This window comes from Rana temporaria, chromosome 9, assembly GCF_905171775.1.
Source record: "Rana temporaria chromosome 9, aRanTem1.1, whole genome shotgun sequence".
NCBI classification, from domain to species: Eukaryota; Metazoa; Chordata; class Amphibia; order Anura; family Ranidae; genus Rana; species Rana temporaria.
In genome coordinates, this window is record NC_053497.1 from 4,914,898 (window position 1) to 4,940,664 (window position 25,767).

The window sequence follows — 25,767 nt, forward strand, 5'->3', positions numbered from 1 at the left end:
GACGTCCTTGCGACGTCATTTGCCGCAATGCACGTCGGGAAAGTTTCCCGACGGAGCATGTGCACTACGTTCGGCGCGGGAACGCGCCTAATTTAAATGATCCACGCCCCCTACGGGATCATTTAAATTACGCGCGCTTACGCCGGCCATTTTTACGGAGCGCCTCCGCAAATTACGGAGCTGCTGCTTCCTGAATCAAGCGTAGCGCAAGTAATTTACGGAGGCGTAGCGTAAAAACGAAACGCTGCGCCTCCATAAGAAGTGTGCAGCAGTACCTGAATCTACCCCCGGGAGAGTAAAGCTAGGACCAAACTATCTAGCCCTAAACAGGAGGGGAGAACAGAGGAAATAACCAAAATCCCATTGTAAACAAATCGCAGTGCCCCAAAATCGCCTCTAGATGTCAGCATACTACAGAAAAAAGATAACGCTGAGCAGTTCAATACAACACAGAAGATTTACTTTTTAAAAGCCAATATAAAGGAATAGTAGTGGTAAAAAAAAGCCCTTGTGGATTTAATGAACCTTTTTTGGGGGGTTAGTTCTCCTTTAAAGGGGGTGTGGCAGGGGGCGTGTCCTATGCCTATATGTGTTTGCTGGTAGGTGTCCCTCATTCCCCTCAGGTTTGGTGCAGCTTGTGTATAAAAGCCACAAATGTGGCTGGAAGTTACGGTGAGATGTTGGCCATGGCGGGTTGTTGAAGACCATTGGTGGTCACGCGCAGTTTCTGTTTCAGGAAGATCTGCCAGCACTGTCAGTGCCATTGGGAGGAACATGGCAGCGCGGCGCCTCCACAAGACCTGGAGCGTTCTCTGTGCCGGCTGGTTGGCGCAGACCGGTTCTCCTCGGGGGAAAGCAGCTCGGATGCGGCGTCGGAGAAATACGCATGGGTGCCGCCTGGGCTGTCGCCGGAGCAGGTACCGCCTTCAACCAACCACTTTGACGATTCCCACCGATGGCCGCTGTTCTCCGTGTGAAACGTAACTATGTTTTACGTGTTTCGTCCCAGGTCCACCAGTATTTCAGATGTCTACCAGAAGACAAAATCCCCTACGTCCAGAGCCCAGGAGAGAGATACCGGCTGGGGCAACTCCTCCACCAACTACCCCCACATGACAGCGAGGTGAGGACAATGGGGCAGCGCCGGGGGTTCCTACTTTTCTTCAGGTCTATACTTTATCCTTCTCTTTCCTTTCCCTTCTCTCCGTCTCTTAGGCCCCATTCACACATTTGCATTGGAATGCACTAAAATTCAGGCGTCATCCAAGGCAATGTTCCAGATAGGGCTTGTTCACATCTGTGAATATCACGTCATTAACCAAATATGGTCATGTGGTCATTTTAGGTCAATGATGTCACCATAGTGGATCAATGATGTCATGTGGCCACGTTAGGTCAATGATGTCACCATATTTGGTCAATGATGTGATGTCACCATATTGGGTCAATGAGGTCATGTGGCCACATGGCACCTTATTAGGTCAATGATGTCACCATATTAGGTCATTGATGTCATGTCACCATATTAGGTCAATGAGGTCATGTGGTCACATTAGGTCAATGATGTCACCATATTAGGTCATTGATGTGATGTCACCATATTAGGTCAATGATGTTACAATATTAGGTCAATGATGTCAGGTGACCATGTTAGGTCAATGATGTCACCATTTTAGGTCAATGATATCATAAGGCCATATTAGGTCAATGATGGCACCAGAATCCCCGCCCATTTGTTACGTGCGGCTGAGGGTAGGGGAATTCTTCATCTGAGATCTACACAACCCTGCCACAGAGCCAGGCCAGTGACCTGACTTTTCTCTACTGTAGGTGAACAATGCAGCTTGGACACTTCCCCACCCCCAGCCTGTGATTGGACAGTGAAGGAGCAGCAGCAGTCTAATGAGGTTATCCCTTTGCTCTCTCCTTCTGTTAGCATGTCAGTGAAAGTGTATATTGCTTGTCAGTGAAGGTGTATGCAGCAGAGATATTAATAAAATGGCACTACTGGTCCAGTGGTCCTTAAAGCCACCAATCAGACGTAAACTCGGAAATCTGATGTCCCAGTTATGCTATTGCATTGCGCTAACACACATTACATGCATTGCTGTAGGAGCAACAGTGTCAGGTGAGCAGGAGTACAGCTGGCAGTGCCAAGTTCTGTAAAGGTGGAGTCAGGTCCTAAGCCTGGTTAAGTAACAGCCGAACAGGAAGACACCAAGTCATAGGTAGGATCGGAAGTCAGGGACAGGCTATGGTCAGCAATGGGCGGGCAGCGAGGTACAAAGTCACTAAGTAGAAGGTTAGTACTCCAGGCGGAGGCTGGTTGTGGAGATAGACGGCGAACATAAGTAGAGAAGGGGAATCCGAAAGCAGGTCAGGTGGAAGCCGGGTCAGTAATGGGATCAGAACGAATATCAGGATCAGGAACACAGGAGCAAGACTGAAGACCATTCTATGTCCATAAATCTGTGCAAACCTATACCCATCCATAGCATCATTTATCTCCTTCCATTCCCACCCATCTAGCAGATTTCTGTCCTTATCCCCTTCCTCCCACTTGGGCTGAACCTCCATCCTCTTCCTCCAGCTTGGGCTGAACCTCCATCCTCTTCCTCCCGCTTGGGCTGAACCTCCATCCCCTTCCTCCATCCCCTTCCTCCCGCTTGGGCTGAACCTCTATCCTCTTCCTCCTACTTGGGCTGAACCTCCATCCCCTTCCTCCTGCTTGGGCTGAACCTCCACCCCCTTCCTCTTGCTTGGGCTGAACCTCCATCCCCTTCCTCCTGCTTGGGCTGAACCTCCATCCCCCTTCCTCCTGCTTGGGCTGAACCTCCATCCCCTTCCTCCTGCTTTGACTGAACCTCCATCCCCTTCCTCCTGCTTGGGCTGAACCTCCATCCCCTTCCTCCTGCTTGGGCTGAACCTCCATCCCCTTCCTCCTGCTTGGGCTGAACCTCCACCCTCTTCCTTCTGCTTGGGCTGAACCTTCATCCCCCTTCCTCTTGCTTGGGCTGAACCTTCATCCCCCTTCCTCTTGCTTGGGCTGAACCTCCATCCCCTTCCTCCTGCTTGGGCTGAACCTCCATCCCCTTCCTCCAGCTTGGTCTGAACCTCCATCCCCTTCCTCCTGTTTTGGCTGAAAGTCCTCTTCTTTAGTTTCCATTCTCTATGGTGGTATTTGCACGGTTTCTGTGGCAAGCCCGGCGCTGCTGTTTGTTTTATGCCAGGCCCAGACCCGCTGATAGTTGTAAGCCGGTCCTGTCCCCAGGCCCGGTACTGCTGCTCTTTGCAGGGAGAGGAAGAGCAGGAGCTGCTGACGCTATTCAGCCAAAAACGGAAACTAGAGAACCTCGGGCGCGGAGGGGTACGTCCCGTCCCCAGAAGCACGAATGGGACAGTATGCAATAAGGTAAGAGCCTCGTAAGCTCTCCCCCTATCACTGGGGATATTTTCTAAACAAAGCCACTGAGATTATCACCACATCCCTAAATTAGAAAAATATCTATGTCATGGGATTTTTAAGGTGCATGCACTAGGAAACAGATCCGAGAAAAATATTACAGCATGTTTCGCCCTCATCCCCTGAAGAAGCCCAGATTGAGGACGAAACATGTTGGGAACTACATATTTGCTGTATCCATAAGGACCGTACCATTTGTACTTGCTGTTTACTGTTTTTTTTTTAATATAATTTTTAACCTATGTTAAAATAAAATGTCTTTTCTTTTTTATATTTTTCTCTGATCTATTTCCTAGTACATGCGCCTTAAAAATCCCATAACATACTCTAATATTTTTTCTCCTCCCATCATGAAATGGGAGGAGCAGCAGCCTGCATTTTATGAATGATTTCACAACACCGCCTGCATTTTATGAATGATTTTAAACCTTAGCCTGCATTTTATGAATGATTTCACAACACAGCCTGCATTTTATGAATGATTTCAATCCTTAGCCTGCATTTTATGAATGATTTCAATCCTTAGCCTGCATTTTATGAATGATTTCAATCCTTAGCCTGCATTTTATGAATGATTTCACAACACCGTCTGCATTTTATGAATGATTTCAATCCTTAGCCTGCATTTTATGAATGATTTCACAACACCGCCTGCATTTTATGAATGATTTCAATCCTTAGCCTGCATTTTATGAATGATTTCACAACACCGCCTGCATTTTATGAATGATTTCAATCCTTAGCCTGCATTTTATGAAGGATTTCACAACACCGCTTGCATTTTATGAATGATTTCAATCCTTAGCCTGCATTTTATGAATGATTTCAAACCTTAGCCTGCATTTAATGAATGATTTCAATCCTTAGCCTGCATTTTATGAATGATTTCACAACACCGCCTGCATTTTATGAATGATTTCACAACACAGCCTGCATTTTATGAATGATTTCAATCCTTAGCCTGCATTTTATGAATGATTTCAATCCTTAGCCTGCATTTTATGAATGATTTCACAACACCGCCTGCATTTTATGAATGATTTCAAACCTTAGCCTGCATTTTATGAATGATTTCACAACACCGCCTGCATTTTATGAATGATTTCACAACACCGCCTGCATTTTATGAATGATTTCACAACACCGCCTGCATTTTATGAATGATTTCAATCTTTAGCCTGCATTTTATGAATGATTTCACAACACCGCCTGCATTTTATGAATGATTTCACAACAACGCCTGCACTTTGTGAATGATTTCAAACCTTAGCCTGCATTTTATGAATGATTTTACAACACAGCCTGCATTCTATGAATGATTTCACAACACCGCCTGCATTTTATGAATGATTTCAAACCTTAGCCTGCATTTTATGAATGATTTCAAACCTTAGCCTGCATTTTATAAAATAATTTCACACCGCAGCCTGCATTTACTGATTGATTTCACAACACAGCCTGTTTTTTTTTTTATAAATGGTTTCACACTGCAGCCTACATTTTATGAATGACTCATGAAATGCAGGCTCCATTAAATATAGATCAAACAGGCGCTGGGACTTCAAAGCTTTTGTATTCTAGAATATGGAAAGACCATAATTATTTGATGAGCTCTGGTAAGGCTTCTCACGTGGAAATGGTCTCCCCTTCATAGCATGAGGTACAAAGTTCTGTTGAGTATCATTACAGTCATGCATTACTTATATTATCTCACTAGATGGCGCTGTAGTAATGTTGGATTATCCTTGTTTTTGGTAGCTCGTTGCCTTTTTCTAGATCCTGTTTTGATAAAATGCAGTACAGTATAATAAGTTTACAATGTAATAAGCTGTGTACAGTTTTTTTTTTGTAAAAATGGCGGTGGTGAGAAACCCCCAAACCAGAATACCCAGAATCACCCAATAGCAGCCAAATGATGATCCCCGACACCGTAATCAATTATTGGGTGGAGTTTGGCCTTTAACTGATAAGATACATATACACATAATAGATAAATAATACATGAAGATACATAAGATTGTATACAACCGCCTGAGCAGAGCCAGCAAACGTAACAACGTCCCCACCTGTGCTCCGCACTTACGCGTTACGTCCCTGGGTGGGGGACTAGCACTAAATTCAAATAGCTTGATTCAGAGAGGGTTACGCCGGCGTAGCAGTAGATACTAAGGGCGTAACTCTGAATCTACGCCGTCCTAAATTTAAGCGTATTCTGGAAACCAGATACGCTTAAATTAGGCTAAGATACGAGCGGCGTAGGTCTCCTACGCCGTCGTATCTTATGGTGCAATATTTACGATGGCCGCTAGGTGGCGCTTCCGTTGAGTTCGGCGTAGAATATGCAAATGCCTAGATACACCGATTCAGAAACGTACGTGCGCCCGGCGCATTTTTTTTACGTCGTTTACGTAAGGCTTTTTCCGGCGTAAAGTTAGTCGAACAAATAGCTGGCCTAGTCAATGTTAAGTATGGACGTCGTTCCCGCGTCGAAATTTGAAATTTTTACGTCGTTTGCGTAAGTCGTCCGTGAATGGGGCTGGACGTAATTTACTTTCACGTCGAAACCAATACGTCCTTGCGGCGTACTTTGGAGCAATGCACACTGGGACATGTACACGGACGGCGCATGCGCCGTTCGTAAAAACATCAATCACGTCGGGTCACCACCCATTTACATAAAACACGCCCCCCTCATCCTCATTTGAATTAGGCGCGCTTACGCCGGCCTCATTTACGCTACGCCGCCGTAACTTAGGAGGCAAGTGCTTTGTGAATACAGCACTTGCCTCTCTAATTTACGGCGGCGTAGCGTAAATACGATACGCTACGCCACCGTAAAAATGCGCTCGGCTACCTGAATCTAGCTAAAAGAGTTCACATAGCAGCCTGGTAACTATCATTTTCAGAAATGGAGACAGCCATGGCAGCCACTATGTTTTTTCCATAACAGATTTACTTAAAAAAAAAAAAGGTAGCAACATTTCCAACCTCTACCTATAGCAAAAGTGTCGAGGATCTCTACAGTCATGCATTACTTGTATTATGTCACAAGATGGCGCTGTAGTAAAGTTAGAATTTTTTAAATTATAATAGATGAATAATACATAAAGATAGATAAGATAGTATACAGCCAGCAAACGTAACAACGTCTCCGCCTGTGCTCCGCACTTACGCGTTACGTCCCTGGGTGGGGCACTAGCACTAAATTCAAAGGGTTCACATAGCAGCCTGGTAACTAGCATTTTCAGAAATGGAGACAGCAATGGCAGCCACTATATTTTTTCCATAACAGATTTACTTTAAAAAAAAAGGTACGGTAGCAACATTTACAACCTCTATCTATAGCAAAAGTGTAGAGGATCTCTACAGTCATGCATTACTTTCATTATGTCACAAGATGGAGCTGTAGTAAAGTTTGAATTTTTTTAATAATAATAATAGATAAAGATACATAAGATAGTATTTAACCGCCACATGCTTGCCTGAGCCGAGCCAGCAAATGTAACGACGTCTCTGCCTGTGCTCCGCACTTACGTGTTACGTCCCTGGGTGGGGACTACCACTAAATTCAAAGGGCTCAGATAGCAGTCTGGTAACTAGCATTTTCAGAAATGGAGACAGCCATGGCAGCCACTATATTTTTTTCATAAAAGATTTACTTTAAAAAAAGGTAGCAACATTTCCAACCTCTACCTATAGCAAGAGTGTCGAGGATCTCTACAGTCATGCATTACTTGTATTATGTCACAAGATGGAGCTGTAGTAAAAGTTAGAATTTTTTAAATTATAATAATAGATAAAGATACATAAGATAGTATACAGCCAGCAATCGTAACAATGTCACCGCCTGTGCTCCGCACTTACGCGTTACGTCCCTGGGTGGGGGACCAGCACTAAATTCAATGGGTTCACATAGCAGCCTGGTAACTAGCTTTTTCAGAAATGGAGACAGCAATGGCAGCCACTATATTTTTCCATAACAGATTTAATTTTAAAAAAAGGTAGCAACATTTCCAACCTCTACCTATAGTAAAAGTGTCAAGGATCTCTACAATGATGCATTACTTGTATTATGTCACAATATGGTGGTGTAGTAAAGTTAAAATTTTATTATAATAGCTAAATAATACATAAAGATACATGAGATAGTATTCAACCACCACTTGCTTGCCTGAGCCGAGACAGCAAACGTAACAACGTCACCGCCTGTGCTCCGCACTTACGCGTTACGTCCCTGGGTGGGGAACTAGCACTATATTCAAAGGGCTTAGATAGCAGTCTGGTAACTATCATTTTCAGAAATTGAGACAGCAATGTCACAAGATGGCGCTGTAGTAAAGTTAGAGTTTTTTTAATTACAATAGCTAAATAATACATAAAGATACATAAGATAGTATACAGCCAGCAAACGTAACAACATCTCCGCCTGTGCTCCGCACTTACGCGTTACGTCCCTAGATGGGGGACCAGCAGTAAATTCAAAGGGTTCACATAGCAGCCTGGTAACTATCGTTTTCAGAAATGGAGACAGCAATGGTAGCCACTATATTTTTTCCATAACAGATTTACTTTAAAAAAAGGTAGCAACATTTCCAACCTCTACCTATAGCAAAAGTGTCGAGGATCTCTACAGTCATGCATTACTTGTATTATGTCACAAGATGGAGCTGTAGTAAAGTTCGAATTTTTTAAATTATAATAGATAGATAAATAATACATAAAGATACATAAGATAGTATACAGCCAGCAAACGTAACAACGTCTCCGCACTTACGCGTTACGTCCCTGGGTGGGGGATTAGCACTAAATTCAAAGGGTTCACATAGCAGCCTGGTAACTATCATTTTCAGAAATGGAGACAGCAATGGTAACCACTAAATTTTTTCCAAAACAGATTTACTTTGAAAAAGGTAGCAAAATTTCCAACCTCTACCTATAGCAAAAGTGTCGAGGATCTCTACAGTCATGCATTACTTTCATTATGTCACAAGATGGAGCTGTAGTAAAGTTCAATTTTTTTAAATTATAATAATAGATAAAGATACATAAGATAGTATTCAACCGCCACTTGCTTGCCTGAGCCAAGCCAGCAAACGTAACGACGTCTCCGCCTGTGCTCCGCACTTACGCGTTACGTCCCTGGGTGGGGGACCAGCACTAAATTCAAAGGGTTCACATAGCAGCCTGGTAACTAGCATTTTCAGAAATGGAGACAGCAATGGCAGCCGCTATATTTTTTCCATAACAGATTTACTTTAAAAAAAGGTAGCAAAATTTCCAACCTCTACCTATAGCAAAAGTGTCGAGGATCTCTACAGTCATGCATTACTTGTATTATGTCACAAGATGGAGCTGTAGTAAAAGTTTGAATTTTTTAAATTATAATAATAGATAAAGATACATAAGATAGTATACAGCCAGCAATCGTAACAATGTCACCGCCTGTGCTCCGCACTTACGCGTTACGTCCCTGGGTGGGGACTTCTTCCCATGAGAAGATATGATACATTACACAGATGCCAATATCTACAGTATAATTAGATAATTCTAACAGAAGCCCCTTACCTATTATCATTCTGCAGTGTGGACATCAGATCGGCGGTGGTGATGTGGCGGTATTTGCATCCAGGGCCGGCCTAGGCGCCTGCTGGCACCCTCAGTGTTTCACGTGTGCCCGCTGCTCGGAGCTCCTGTGTGACCTCATCTACTTCTATCAGAACGGACAAGTGTACTGCGGTCGCCACCACGCTGAACTTCAGCGGCCGCGCTGCTCGGCGTGCGATGAGGTGAGTGTGGACATAGAAGACGGTAATAAAGTTATAATTTACTAAGGACCAAGTTAAATATGCTAGTGCTTATTTGCTAATGTTAGGTTCTTTATTATTATTATTATACAGGGTTTATATGGTGCCAACCATTTGCGCAGCGCTTTACAACACGAGGCCGACAGTACAGTTACAATACAATTTTATATCAAAGAGGGTTTGTTTGCTAGACTGACTTTGCAGATAGCCGTTTTAAGAGACATTCATTTCTGGTATTTCGGAACATCCTTTTTTGTGTGACCATGACCCAGGCACTCGCTGGAGAACATGGAGACTTGACTGTTTCTCGACATCAAGGGTCCCCAAACAACGGGCAAGTTCACTGTCCTTCAGACTCTCTGGGGGGCTGGAGTGTGTCTATTGGGAGTAGAAAATGCTATGGCATCAATGCAGGGCCGTTTGAAGGAATTTGGGGGCCCCAAGCAAAATGGGGGCCCCCAAGCACCCCCCCCCCCGCACGCAAAGCCTACGTTAGCGCTACACTAATTTTTTACTCCCATGTTCACTCCCCCCCCCCCCTCCCAAGTCCCTATGTTTTTCTATTCTCACCTCCCCTTTTTCCCTGTAGGCTGTCGCTGTAGCGTGGCAGAGCTCCTCTTCCTCCGGTGTTCTATCATTATGGGTCCCCTATCAGATAGTGCCAGGGCCGGGCCAGGTACCGCGTGGTACAGGAGATTCAGTTCCCCGTGTTCCCGGCCGGACTGAAAGGAAGTGAGCCCTCAGTGTGCACTTCCTGTCAGTCCGGCCGGAAACAGGAAACTCAATCTCCTGTACCACGCGTGGTACCCGGCCGCACTGACAGGACTCCAGAAGGAAGGAAGAGGAAGCTCGGCCATGCTACTGCCTGGAAAGGGGAAGTTGGGGGCCTCAGGCCAGCTCGGGGCCCCAAGCAATTGTTTGTTTTGCCTGTCCTGTAGCGACGGGCCTACATCAATGGGTGTATACAATGCTTCATCATTGGTAATAGTGGGAGGAATAGTGGCAATTGTTGGTATCAAGGGAAGGAATAGTGCCCTCTCATTGGTGTCAGTGGGAGGTATGGTGCTCCATTGTTGGTGTCAGTCTGAGGAATAGTCACATGTATGTATGTATGTATTGGGTGTAAAAGTACCAATCGTTGATATCAGAGGAACATCATTGGTGTCAGTGGAAGGAATGGTGCCCCATTGTTGGTGTCCAAGGGCCAAATAAAGGTAAGGAAAGGGCTGCATCTGGCCCGGGCCACAGTCTGGAGACCACTGCTCTTCATAGTAGAACAAGCCATTCCAAGGACCCCTATGAACCTGGAGCGCTGCTCAAAGCACTACAAAGCCTGCCCCGGCAGTCCACAGCACAAAACGGGTGTTGGCCTTCAAACCAGCCCATCCAGGCTAGGGGAAGCAAATCAAAAGGCAGAAGGTCGAAACGCTGCCCACCGGAGCCTAGCCACTGTATAGAAAGGTGAAGATATGGCTTAAGCCTAAGCTCCACCTAACTACACTCCCCTGACATGTTTCACCCCAGACATGGGGCTTATTCATAGAGATCTCTACGATTAAAGTGGTTGTATACCCTATTTTTGTACTTCTGCCTATAGGTAAGCCTAAAATAAGGCTCAACTATAGGTAGTGGAAATATCTCCTAAACGTGCGCCGTTTAGGAGATATTTCACTTGTAGTCCGCCGGAAATCCATAGCATGCGCTAGGAAGAAATTAAACTCTGTGTCTTCCGTATCGTGTGCCGTTACCATGCGCATGCGCACAGTGATGTCATTGCGGCTCCGGCCAATCACAGCGCCGGAGCCGCAATACCCAGAAGTAACCTCTGGGAGAGATATCTGCGGCCAGAGGGGGAGACGGGGATGTCTTCGATCGAAGGTAAGTAATTGATAATGAGCTAGTATGCTAGTCATACTAGCTCATTATGCCTTTGCCTTGCAGGGTTTTTTTCTTTAAAGAGGGTTTACTTCCTCTTTAAGCCCCATAGGTGGGGCGAAACTTGTCAGAAAGCCACTTCAAGGAGACAGACATGTTTCCTATCTGTACATTTCAAAACGATAAGAAACATTCTGTCTCCTCGGAGTGGCTTTCTGACATGTTTCGCCCCACCCATGAGGCTTAATCACAGGGATCTCTATGATTAAGCCCCATAGGTTGGGCGAAACATGTCAGTGGAGTGTAGTCAGGATTTGCTTAGGCTGAAGCCATATCTTCACCATTCTATACAGTGGGCTAGGCTCCAGCGTGTGGAGTTTCCACCTTCTGTCTTCTGATTTGCTTCTGCTGGATAAACTAGTTGGAGCCCGTTTTGTACTTAGGGCGGCAGGGAGAAGGCATTGTAGCACTTTGAGCGGCGCTCCAAGTTCTTTGCATATGTGTCCCTGAAATGGCTTGTTGTACAATGTAGAGAAACAGTTAAGTCTCCATGTTCTACAACTACAGTCCAGGGCAGGGCCGATCCTGGGCAGGTGCATGAGGTGTAGCGCACCCAGGCGCCACAGAGGTGGGGGGCGCTGAAGCACCAGAGTGCTCCCCTTCTGCCTCCTTCTCTTCCAGAGGCAGCTCTCTCAACCGGCAACTGACAGGAGCGGATCAGAGGAGGAGAGACAGTGCCGCCAGCGCCGCTGTGTTTCCTGCCCAAGTCCATCCTCCCTCCCTCCTGCTGTCAGAGGAGGAGAGCGAAGCAGCCAAAGACCATGGCGGCAGTCTCTGAGCATCTAATGTAGTATGTCTGCAGTCTCTGAGCATCTCCTGTAGTATGTATGGAGTCTCTGACCATAGCCTGTATTATATCTGCAGTCTCTGACCATCTCCTGTACTATGTCTGCAGTCTCTGACCATCACCTGTATTATATCCGCAGTCTCTGACCATCTCCTGTAGTATGTCTGCTGTCTCTGACCATCTCCTCTACTATGTCTGCGGTCTCTGACCATCTCTTGTATCATGTCTGCAGTCTCTGACCATCTCCCGTACTATGGCCCGGATTCTCAGTGGAGATACGACGGCGAATCTCCAGATACGCCGTCGTATCTCTGCGTTGTGCCGTTGTATCTATGCGCCTGATTCTTAGAATCAGTTCCGCATAGATTTCCCTTAGATCCGACAGGCGTAAGTCTCTTACGCCGTTGGATCGTAACTGCATTTTTACGCTGACCGCTAGGGGCGTGTATGCTGATTTATGCGTTGAAATATGTAAATCAGCAAGATACGCGAATTCACGAACGTACGCCCGTCCGACGCAGTACATTTACGCCGTTTACGTTAGGCTTTTCCCGGCGTATAGTTACCCCTGCTATATGGTGGCATAAGTGCGGCGTAACAATGTTAAGTATGGCCATCGTTCCCGCGACGAAATTTGAAAATTTTGCGTAACTCGTCCGTGAATGGGGCTGGACATAATTTACGTCCACGTCAAAACCAATACGTCCTTGCGGCGTATTAGGAGCAATGCACGCTGGGAGATTTCCACGGACGACACATGCGCCGTTCGTGAAAAACGTCAATCACGTCGGGTCACAGTAGATTAACATAACACACGCCCCCCTGTCCCACATTTGAATTAGGCGGGCTTACGCCGACCGATTTACGCTACGCCGCCGCAACTTACGGAGCAAGGGCTTTGAGAATACAGCACTTGCCCGTCTAAGTTGCGGAGGCGTAACGTAAATCGGATACGTTACGCCGCCGCAAAGATACGCCGCTGGACGAGAATCTGGCCCTATGTCTGCAGTCTCTGACAAGGGGGGGCGCCAGAAATATTTCTGCACCCAGGCGTCTGTGATCCTAGGATCGGCCCTGGTCCTGGGTCACAGTCAACCTGATAAGGTGTTCCGAAATACCAGAAATTAATGTCTCTTGTGATAGCCGATTCTCTGCTTTTTAAGTTTTATGATTACTTTGTATCTTTTTCCTTGTAAATACATTTTCCTCACCTCCATCAGCAGTGCTTGTTTTTTCCTTATCAGTTATTCGTTATTTTTGATCCTGTGGTTCAGCTTTAATCTCTAGTATACAGCCCATAAAGCCCCTTTTTTTTTTTCCTCTTTCAGGTGATCTTCTCGGGGGAGTGCACCCAGGCTGAGGGCTACCACTGGCACACGCGACACTTTTGCTGTTTTGAGTGTGAATGCGCCCTGGTAGGGCAGCGCTACGTAATGAAAGAGCGGAGGCCTTACTGCTGCCCGTGCTATGAGAGGCGGTTCTCGCATTACTGCGACAGCTGCGGGGAAAGCATCGGTAAGGATAGGCAGCTACACATCCCAGTAAAGGTATTTAGTAGTTGTTTCTGACATTAGTAAAGCAAAGAGACCAAAGAGTTTAAGATCATTTTAATTGCAGGTAAAGAAGTCATATAAAAATGGTCAACGTGTTTCGGGGGTAACGCCACTCCCCCTTTATCAGGGCTCAACACAGGATTAAAACCTGGATGGACTAAGAGAAACAAAACTGGTATTAAAATCTCCTCATGGAGTAACAATGTAACAGTTCCTGAGCAGTAATGGACCCAATTGTTGTGTTGAGCCCTCGATGCAGCGGGAGTGATGTTGCCAATAGTATTGACTTTCTTAGTGTGGGCCGCCAATAGTGTGGGCATAGCGTGGGCCACCAATAGCGCGGGCATAGCGTGGGCTGCCAATAGCGTGGGCCGCCATTAGTGTGGGCATAGTGTTGGCCACCATTAGTGTGGGCCGCCAATAGCATGGCCATTAGTGTGGGCGGCCATTAGTGTGGGCGGCCAATAGCGTGGGAATAGCGTGGGCGGCCAATAGCGTGGGCGGCCAATAGCGTGGGCCGCCAATAGCGTTGGCCACCAATAGCGTGGGCATAGTGTGGGCCGCCAATAGCGTGGGCATAGTGTGGGCGGCCATTAGTGTGGGCATAGTGTTGGCCACCATTAGTGTGGGCTGCCAATAGCATAGGCATAGTGTGGGCGGCCATTAGTGTGGGCCGCCATTAGTGTGGGCCGCCAATAGCATAGGCATAGTGTGGGCTGCCATTAGTGTGGGCGGCCATTAGTGTGGGCCGCCAATTATCTCAGTGATAATTCTGCTCTTGCCTTTAGGTGTGGATGAAGGCCAGTTATCGCACGGAGCACAGCACTGGCACGCCTCGGATCGCTGCTTTTGTTGCGGGAAGTGTGGAAATTCCCTCCTCGGTAAACCCTTCCTACCACGCCACGGCCAGATTTATTGCTCCCGGGCCTGTAGCATGCCGCCTGGAAGCAGCGAATGTTCCATCAGCCCCACGCAGTCGGAGGTTTCTCCACGTAAAGAGACGAGGGATATCGGCACTTCTACAAACACCGACCCAGAAGGGGACAGCTTCGGGGAGAGAAGAATGGGGGGAGGAAGGAGGTCCATGTCCATGATTGATCAGTCTCGGACGCCACAGACATGCCAATCACGTATGCCACCCGTGAGGTCCATTCACTCCAGCCTCAGGGGGCCTCCACCTCACTTTACCCGCGAATCGTCCCAGAGACGTTCTCTACCGGACCTTCGAAGTCAAAACCGGACAGGTCCCCGGGTTACTTTCAGTATACCTCTCAGTACTGAACTCAAAGAACCCATAAGGTTCACCTACCCGTCATTCACTTCCTCCTCCTCCTCCTCTTCAGAGGATGAAGAGGAAGGGTACTTCTTAGGAGAACCCATCCCTATACCTGCCTTCATGAGGCCTCAAGGATACCCGGTGCCACCAGTTCCAGCCCCATCGCCAAAGAAGAAGAAGGACAAGAACTGCAACCTGTCCTGACCCCGAAAAACAAGGAGCTCGAACGTCATCTCAATACATAATTCAAAGGTCCCATCACCAAAGAACTGAAGACAAGAACTGCAACCTGTCCTGACCCCAAAAAAACAAGGAGCCCATCAACTGTCATCTCAATACATAATTCAAAGGTCCCATCATCAAAGAAGGAGGGCAAGACCTGCCACCTGTCCTGACCCCAAAAAAACATGGAGCCCATCAACTGTCATCTCAATACATGATTCAAAGGTCCCATCATCAAAGAAGGAGGACAAAAACTGCCACCTGTCCTGACCCCGAAAAACAAGGAGCTCGAACGTCATCTCAATACATAATTCAAAGGTCCCATCCCCAAAGAACTGAGGACAAGAACTGCCACCTGTCCTGATCTCCGAAAAACAAGGAGCCCAAATGTCCTCTCAATGCATAATTCAAAGGTCCCATAACCAAAGAAGGACAAGGACTGCAACCTGTCCTGACCCCAAAAAACAAGGAACCCAACTGTCATCTCAATACATAATTCTGTCCAGCCAGAACATTGATGAAGGATTAGTTCTCCCCGCCTCCTGTTCCGATGAGCTTTTACTAGGATACCCGGTACCTCCAGTTCCATCCCTATCCCCAAAGAAGAAGGACAAGAACTGCAACCTGTCCTGACCCCGAAAAACAAGGAGCCCGACTGTCATCTCAATACATAATTCAAAGGTCCCATCACCTAAGAAGGACAAGAACTGCAGCCTGTCCTGACCCCCAAAAAACAAGGAGCTCATCAACTTCCATTTCAATACATAATTCGTAGGTCCCATCGCTAAAGAAGGACAAGAACTGCAACCTGTCCTGACCCCGAAAAACAAGGAACCCATCAACTATCATCTCCATACATAATTCTGTCCAGCCAAAACATTGATGAAGAATTAGGACTTCTGAAGGGTTTTTACCAAAATCTGGGGCTCCGAGGTTTCTCCTCCCCTCCTGTTCTGATGAGCATGGGTTTTACTAGGATACCCGGTTCCTCCAGTTCCAGCCCCATCACCAAAGAAGAAGGACAAGAACTGCCACCTGTCCTGACCCTGAAAAACAAGGAGCCCATTAACTGTCATCTCAATACATAATTCATAGGCCCATCACGAAAGGCCTCCACCTTACTTCACCCATGAATCACCCCCCCCCCCCAAAACGTTCTCTACCGGACCTTCGAAGTCAAAACCGGACAGGTCCCCGGGTCACTTTCAGTATACCTCTCAGTACTGAACTTAAAGAACCCATAAGGTTCACCTACCCATCATTCACTTCCTCCTCGCTTCGTCTTCAGAGAATGAAGAGGAAGGGTACTTCGTAGGAGAGCCCATCCCTTTACCGGCTTTTATGAGGCCTCCAGGATACCTGGTACCTCTAGCTCCAGCCCCAGAAGGAAAAGAACTGCAACCTGTCCTGACCCCAAAAACAAAGGAGCCCGTCAACTGTCATGTCCATACATAATTTATAGGTCCCATCATCAAAAAAGGAGGACAAGAACTGCAACCTGTCCTGACACAAAAAAAACAAGGAGGCCATCAACTGTCATCTCAATACATAATTCAAAGGTCCCATCATCAAAGAAGGAGGACAAGAACTGCCACCTGTCCTGACCCCGAAAAAACAAGGAGCCCATCAACTGTCATGTCCATACATAATTTATAGGTCCCATCATCAAAGAAGGAGGACAAGAACTGCAACCTGTCCTGACACAAAAAAAACAAGGAGGCCATCAACTGTCATCTCAATACATAATTCAAAGGTCCCATCATCAAAGAAGAAGGACAAGAACTGCCACCTGTCCTGACCCTGAAAAACAAGGAGCCCATTAACTGTCATCTCAATACATAATTCATAGACCCATCATGAAAGGCCTCCACCTCACTTCACCCATGAATCACCCCCCCCCCCCCCCCCCAAAGACGTTCTCTACCGGACCTTCAAAGTCAAAACTGGACAGGTCCCCGAGTCACTTTCAGTATACCTCTCAGTACTGAACTTAAAGAACTCATAAGGTTCACCTACCCGTCATTCACTTCCTCCTCGCTTCGTCTTCAGAGGATGAAGAGGAAGGGTACTTCGTAGGAGAGCCCATCCCTTTACCGGCTTTCATGAGGCGTCCAGGATACCTGGTACCTCTAGCTCCAGCCCCAGAAGGACAAGAACTGCAACCTGTCCTGACCCCGAAAACAAAGGAGCCCGTCAACTGTCATGTCCATACATAATTTATAGGTCCCATCATCAAAAAAGGAGGACAAGAACTGCAACCTGTCCTGACACAAAAAAACAAGGAGCCCATCAACTGTCATCTCAATACATAATTCAAAGGTCCCATCATCAAAGGAGGACAAGAACTGCCTCCTGTCCTGACCCTAAAAAACAAGGAGCCCATCAACTGTCATCTCAATACATAATTCAAAGGTCCCATCGCCAAAGAAGGAGGACAAGAACTGCAACCTGTCCTGACCCTAAAAAACAAGGAGCCCATCAACGGTCATCTCCATACATAATTCATAGGTCCCATCGCCAAGGAGCCAGGCCTTCTCTTGTGACGGGAGTGCACAAATCCCTCTTCATCACGGCTAGACACTAGAAAACTTAATGGAACAATGATGTATATGTAAGTCTCAACAATATAACAAGTATATATATTTACTGTTGCTTCTTCTATATATGTCTTTTTGTTAATACTTTTCTAGCCCTGATAAAGGGGGATCTCTGAAACGCGTCGACTTTTGACCTTTACATCAGATCTAAAAAAAAAAAATACCCGTACTGAACTTCACCAATCAACGTGGTTCTCTCTGATTCTCCCAATATCCTACCACCAGTTTTGGGGACTCCTTAGGGTACCCCTGTCAACCAAGTTGCCCCCAGAAAGTTGACTACCTATTCTTGTCCATAGCGCTCTTACAACCCACACCTATCCTTCGGAGATTTTTATAGTGGTCTATGTTGTTGTTGCAGATTTTTCCTCACCTCCTGGACGGAAGGAGAGCAAAACATCTCTCTAATGGAGCCTTGGAGATCAGTAAAAACCCAACAGGGGTTCCAGCCCTTCCCCCTTCTATCCAAAACTTGAAATGAAAAGATTTAAGCTGGACAGGCACTCACAGTGGTCGTGTCGTCTGGTCTCCTTGAAGTTACGGGACTCAGGAACCTTCTAGAAACAATGTTTACATCCTAAAGCCATTTTTATTTTTATCAAACTCAAGTTCAAGATTGTTGAGGTTCTGAGAAGGACTTTGGAAGACCAAACTGGTGCACAGACCAAAGACCGAAAACGAATATTCTTATCACACGTATGCAAAGATCAAATAATATAAGAGAGTATTGTCGAAGTCACTGGGCTGCCCAAAGTATTATTAAAGCATAAGTCCACATAAACAAGCATTGCCTTATGCCGCGTACACACGATCAGAAATTCCGACAAGAAAAAACGTGGATTTTTTTTCCGACGGAATGTTGGCTCAAACTTGTGTTGCCTACACACGGTCACACGAAATTCCGACCGTCAAGAACGCGGTGACGTACACTACGACGAACCGGGAAAAATTAAGTTCAATGCTTCCGAGCAGGCGTCGAATTTATTCCGAGCATGCGTGTGTTTTTTTTTTGTGCGTCGGCATTGCAAACAGGCAATCGGAATTTCCGACAAGAACTTCTCCCGTCGGAGAAAATTGAGAACCGGCCTCTCAGATTTTTGTTGTCCTACACAGGGTCGGAATTTCCGACCAAAAGCTCACGTCGAACTTTTCTTGTCGGAAAATTTCGACCGCGTGTACGCGGCATTACTCAATGGAGGCTGACCTGAGGTTCCAGCAGTAGAAGATATCAGGCAGAGATATAGCAACACCATCACCACCACCTTCCAAGCAATGGTCGATTCATTCTCGCAGGGCTTTTTTTTCAGCAGGAACGCGGGGAAACGCAGTCCCGACACCTCCAGCTCTGAATGTATGTAATGGTGCTCGGAGGTGGGTAGGGAGTGGAACCAAGGAATGGTGCTCGGAGGTGGGTAGGGAGTGGAACCAAGGAATGGTGCTCGGAGGTGGGTAAGGAGTGGAACCAAGGAATGGTGCTCGGAGGTGGGTAGGGAGTGGAACCAAGGAATGGTGCTCGGGGGTGGGTAGGGAGTGGAACCAAGGAATGGTGCTCGGAGACGGGTAGGGAGTGGAACCAAGGAATGTGCTCGGAGGTGGGTAGGGAGTGGAACCAAGGAATGGTGCTTGGAGGTGGGTAGGGGGTGGAGAAAGGGAATGGTGCTCAGAGGTTGGTAGGGGGTGGAACTAAGAAATAGTGCTCGGAGGTGGGTAGGGGGTGGAACTAAGGAATAGTGCATGGAGGTGGAACCAGGGAACGGTGCTCAGAGGTGGGTAGGGAGTGGAACTAAGGAATGGTGCTTGGAGTAAGGTAGGGGGTGGAGAAAGGGAATGGTGCTCTGAGGTGGGTAGGGGGTGGAACTAAGAAATAGTGCTCGGAGGTGGGTAGGGGGTGGAACCAAGGAATAGTGCATGGAAGTGGGTAGGGGGTGGAACCAAGGAATAGTGCATGGAGGTGGGTAGGGGGTGTAACCAAGGAATAGTGCATGGAGGTGGGTAGGGGGTGGAACCAAGGAATAGTGCATGGAGGTGGAACCAAGGAATGGTGCTCAGAGGTGGGTAGGGAGTGGAACTAAGGAATGGTGTACACGGCATTACTCAATGGAGGCTGACCTGAGGTTCCAGCAGTAGAAGATATCAGGTAGAGATATAGCACCACCATCACCACCACCTTCCAAGCAATGGTCGATTCATTCTCACAGGGCTTTTAACCTGTCCTGACCCTAACCCTTTGTTTATAAACAAAGTCATGTGATCACCTCCAGGACACCCTGTATATCCAGTTCTGGCCCCATGATGGATGAAAGAGAGAAACAAAAAAGAAAGAGAGGGAAAAAAAAAGAAAGAAAGAAAGAAAAAAGAGAGAAAAGTGCTGCAACCTGTCCTGAACCTAACCCTTTGTCTATAAACAAAGCCATGTGATCACCCCCAGAACCCTGTATATCCAGTTCTGGCCCCATGATGGATGAAAGAGAGAAATACAAAAGAAAGGGGGAAGGGAAGAAAGAGAAAAATTCTACAGCCTATCCTGACCCTAACCCTTTGTTTATAAACAAAGTCATGTGATCATCTCCAGGACACCCTGTATCCCCAGTTCTGGACCTCATGATGGATGACAGAGAGACATAGAAAAGAAAGAAAGAAAGAAAGAAAGAAAGAAAGAAAGAAAGAAAGAAAGAAAGAAAGAAAGAAAGAAAGAAAGAAAGAAAGAAAGAAAGAAAAAAATTTTTTACAGCCTATCCTGACCCTAACCCTTTGTTTATAAACAAAGTCATGTGATCACCTCCAGGACACCCTGTATATCCAGTTCTGGCCCCATGATGGATGAAATAGAGAAACAGAAAAGATAGAGAGGGAGGGAAAGAAAGAACGGAATAAGAGAGAAAAGTGCTGCAACCTGTCCTGACCCCAACCCTTTGTCTATAAACAAAGCCATGTGATCACCTCCAGAACCCTCTATATCCAGTTCTGGCTCCTTGATGAAAGAAAGAGAGAAATAGAAAAGAAAGGTGGAAGGGAAGAAAGAGAAAATAGAGAAAAGTGCTACAGCCTATCCTAACCCTTTGTTTATAAACAAAGCCATGTGATCATCTCCAGGATGGATGACAGAGAGAAGAAAGAAAGAAGGAAGAAAGGAAGGAAGGAAAAAAAGAAGGAAAGAAGGAAAGAAAGAAAGAAAGAAAGAAAGAAAGAAAGAAAGAAAGAAAGAAAGAAAGAAAGGAAATGTGCTGCAACCTGTCCTGACCCTTTGTTTATAAACAAAGCCATGTGATCACCTCCGGAACACTCTGTATCCCCAGTTCTGACCCCATGAGGAAAGAAAGAGAGAATTAGAAAACAACATGCTACGGGGACCTTGCACCACACAGAGATTGTACAATCAAATCCTAAGATAGTTGGTCCGTTTTAGGAAGACAAGGCAACAGTACTGGGAGAAGGGAGGACATGGCGCTGATAATGAAAGCTCAGCCTCGGCCTCCAGGGGTCCGTATTCTTTGAAGCTCGGTGGTCTCCCTATGAAGCTGAGCCGGATGGTTTTGCACTATGATGTCATTGTGTGATTCTGATACATTTTTTTTTATTGTTTATTAAAAAAAATTAAGAAAAAAATCCATTGTCGTTTCTTGGTTATGGAAATCACAGCGCTCTTCATATCCAGTGAAGAATAATGCACCGACATCTCGGGGGCCCGATGGATCTCAAGGTCAAGAAAGGGGCCCCTGAATTATCATTACTTCCATATATCAGATTCCCCATTACATCAGGGTCCCCATCAAAGTCTCCTTCACATCAGTGACCCCCTTCAGAGTCCCCATCACAGTTTTCCCATAAGTCCATGTCCTCATCAGGGTCCCCATTAGAGCTCCCCCTTATATCAGAGTCCCCTTTGCATCAAAGTTCCCCCTTTACATCTGAGTCCCTCTGACAGTCCCCCCCCCCCTTACATTATGGTTCTCATAAAATCTAGGTATAGGCTGCGTTTAGCCCACGGCTGTAGTTTGGAGCTCAATGTAAGTTCATCATATCAGGATTTATGGAATATGTAATTATACATGGCGAGCATATCCCCCCTTATGTATTTATACATGGAGATCATATCCCCCCTTATGTATTTATACATGGAGATCATATCCCCCCCTTATGTATTTATACATGGAGATCATATCCCCCCCCCTTATGTAATTATACATGGAGATCATATCCCCCCCTTATGTATTTATACATGGAGATCATATCCCCCCCCTTATATATTTATACATGGAGATCATATCATCCCATTATGTATTTATACATGGAGATCATATCCCCCCCCCCCCCCCCTTATGTATTTATACATGGAGATCATATCCCCCCCTTATGTATTTATACATGGAGATCATATCCCCCCCCCTTATGTAATTATACATGGAGATCATATCCCCCCCTTATGTATTTATACATGGAGATCATATCCCCCCCCCTTATATATTTATACATGGAGATCATATCATCCCATTATGTATTTATACATGGAGATCATATCCCCCCCCCCCCCCCTTATGTATTTATACATGGAGATCATATCCCCCCCTTATGTATTTATACATGGAGATCATACCCCCCCTTATGTATTTATACATGGAGATCATATCCCCCCCCCCCCTTATGTATTTATACATGGAGATCATATCCCCCCCTTATGTATTTATACATGGAGATCATACCCCCCCCTTATATGTTTTTACATGGAGATCATATCCCCCTTATGTATTTATACATGGAGATCATATCCCCCCCTTATGTATTTATACATGGAGATCATATCCCCCCCCCTTTTGTATTTATACATGGAGATCATATCCCTCTTATGTATTTATACATGGAGATCATATCCCCCCTTATGTATTTATACATGGAGATCATATCCCCCCCTTATGTATTTATACATGGGGTACACCACTACCAACACTGACCCTTTGGGTACACCACTAACACAGACCCTTGGGGTAAACCACTACTAACACTGGTCCTTGGGGTACACTACTAACACTGAGCTTTGGGGTACACTGCTAACACTGAACCCTGGAGTACACCACTAACAAGACTGAACCTTGGAGTACACCACTAACACTGACCCTTGGGGTACACCATTAATACTGACCCTTGGGGTACACCATTAATCCTGACCCTTGGGGTACACCACTACTAACACTGAGCTTTGGGGTAAACCACTAACACTGACCCTTGGGGTACACCACTACAAACACTGAGCTTTGGGGTACACTGCTAACACTGAACCTTGGGGTACACCACTAACAAGACTGAACCTTGGGGTACACAACAAGACTGACCCTTGGGGTACACCACTAATACTGACCCTTGGGGTACACTACTACTAACACTGACCCATGGGGTACACTACTACTAACACTGAACTTTGGGGTACACTACTAACACTGAACTTTGGGGTAAACCACTAACACTGGTCCTTGGGGTACACTACTAATAACACTGACCCTTGGGGTACACCACTACCAACAACACTGAACCTTGGGGTACTCTACTACTAATACTGAGCCTTGGGGTACACCACTAACACTGAACCTTGGGGTACACCCCTAATAACATGGACCCTTGGGGTACACCATTAACACAGACCCTTAGGGTACACCACTAAGACTGAACCTTGGGGTACACTACTAACCCTGAGCCTTGGGGTACACCACTACTAGCACTGGTTCTTGGGGTACACCACTAAGACAGAACCTTGGGGTACACCACAAGACTGAACCTTGGGGTACACCACTACTAACACTGAGCTTTGGGGTACACTGCTAACACTGAACCTTAGGGTACACCATCAATAACACGGACCCTTAGGGTACACCACTAACAAGACTGAACCTTGGGGTACACTACTAACCCTGAACCTTGGGGTACACTACTAACCCTGAGCCTTGAGGTACACCACCAATTACACTGAACCTTGGAGTACACCACTACTAACACTGGTCCTTGGGGTACACCACTAAGACTGAACCTTGGGGTACACCACAAGACTGAACCTTGGGGTACACCACAAGACTGAACCTTGGGGTACACCACTACTAACACTGAGCTTTGGGGTACACTGCTAACACCTTGGGGTACACCATCAATAACACTGAACCTTGAGGTACACTACTAACACTGAACCTTGAGGTACACTACCAACACTGAACTTTGGGGTACACTGCTAACACTGAACCTTGGGGTACACCACTAACAAGACTGAACCTTGGGGTACACAACAAGACTGACCCTTGGGGTACACCACTAATACTGACCCTTGGGGTACACTACTACTAACACTGACCCATGGGGTACACTACTACTAACACTGAACTTTGGGGTACACTACTAACACTGAACTTTGGGGTAAACCACTAACACTGGTCCTTGGGGTACACTACTAATAACACTGACCCTTGGGGTACACCACTACCAACAACACTGAACCTTGGGGTACTCTACTACTAATACTGAGCCTTGGGGTACACCACTAACACTGAACCTTGGGGTACACCCCTAATAACATGGACCCTTGGGGTACACCATTAACACAGACCCTTAGGGTACACCACTAAGACTGAACCTTGGGGTACACTACTAACCCTGAGCCTTGGGGTACACCACTACTAGCACTGGTTCTTGGGGTACACCACTAAGACAGAACCTTGGGGTACACCACAAGACTGAACCTTGGGGTACACCACTACTAACACTGAGCTTTGGGGTACACTGCTAACACTGAACCTTAGGGTACACCATCAATAACACGGACCCTTAGGGTACACCACTAACAAGACTGAACCTTGGGGTACACTACTAACCCTGAACCTTGGGGTACACTACTAACCCTGAGCCTTGAGGTACACCACCAATTACACTGAACCTTGGAGTACACCACTACTAACACTGGTCCTTGGGGTACACCACTAAGACTGAACCTTGGGGTACACCACAAGACTGAACCTTGGGGTACACCACAAGACTGAACCTTGGGGTACACCACTACTAACACTGAGCTTTGGGGTACACTGCTAACACCTTGGGGTACACCATCAATAACACTGAACCTTGAGGTACACTACTAACACTGAACCTTGAGGTACACTACCAACACTGAACTTTGGGGTGCACTACCAACACTGAACTTTGGGGTACACCACTAACACTGGTCCTTGGGGCACACCACTAACACTGGTCCTTGGGGTACACCACAAAGACTGAACCTTGGGGTACACCACAAGACTGAACCTTGGGGTACACCACAAGACTGAACCTTGGGGTACACCACAAGACTGAACCTTGGGGTACACCACAAGACTGAACCTTGGGGTACACCACAAGACTGAACCTTGGGGTACACCACAAGACTGAACCTTGGGGTACACCACAAGACTGAACCTTGGGGTACACTACTAACCCTGAGCCTTGGGGTACACCACTACTAGCACTGGTTCTTGGGGTACACCACTAAGACAGAACCTTGGGGTACACCACAAGACTGAACCTTGGGGTACACCACTACTAACACTGAGCTTTGGGGTACACTGCTAACACTGAACCTTAGGGTACACCATCAATAACACGGACCCTTAGGGTACACCACTAACAAGACTGAACCTTGGGGTACACTACTAACCCTGAACCTTGGGGTACACTACTAACCCTGAGCCTTGAGGTACACCACCAATTACACTGAACCTTGGAGTACACCACTACTAACACTGGTCCTTGGGGTACACCACTAAGACTGAACCTTGGGGTACACCACAAGACTGAACCTTGGGGTACACCACAAGACTGAACCTTGGGGTACACCACTACTAACACTGAGCTTTGGGGTACACTGCTAACACCTTGGGGTACACCATCAATAACACTGAACCTTGAGGTACACTACTAACACTGAACCTTGAGGTACACTACCAACACTGAACTTTGGGGTGCACTACCAACACTGAACTTTGGGGTACACCACTAACACTGGTCCTTGGGGCACACCACTAACACTGGTCCTTGGGGTACACCACAAAGACTGAACCTTGGGGTACACCACAAGACTGAACCTTGGGGTACACCACAAGACTGAACCTTGGGGTACACCAC

The 25,767-nt window shown here is 46.4% G+C and overlaps 1 protein-coding gene across 3 annotated transcripts in view; it reads left to right on the forward strand.

The window, feature by feature from the left end:
• Positions 1-16,541, forward strand: part of PRICKLE3 (prickle planar cell polarity protein 3) — a 48,007-nt gene extending 31,466 nt beyond the window's left edge. For 2 of the 3 annotated variants that reach the window (XM_040322716.1, XM_040322714.1), the window contains exons 3-8: positions 737-917; positions 1,010-1,123; positions 3,272-3,412; positions 9,046-9,249; positions 13,318-13,504; positions 14,331-16,541. In XM_040322716.1, the coding sequence (XP_040178650.1) occupies positions 737-917; positions 1,010-1,123; positions 3,272-3,412; positions 9,046-9,249; positions 13,318-13,504; positions 14,331-15,022 (1,519 nt within the window). In that variant the 3' untranslated portion in view covers positions 15,023-16,541. The remainder of the gene's footprint in view (positions 1-736; positions 918-1,009; positions 1,124-3,271; positions 3,413-9,045; positions 9,250-13,317; positions 13,505-14,330) is intronic. The other variant, XM_040322715.1, reaches the window with a different exon arrangement.
• Positions 16,542-25,767: the final 9,226 nt, after the last annotated feature.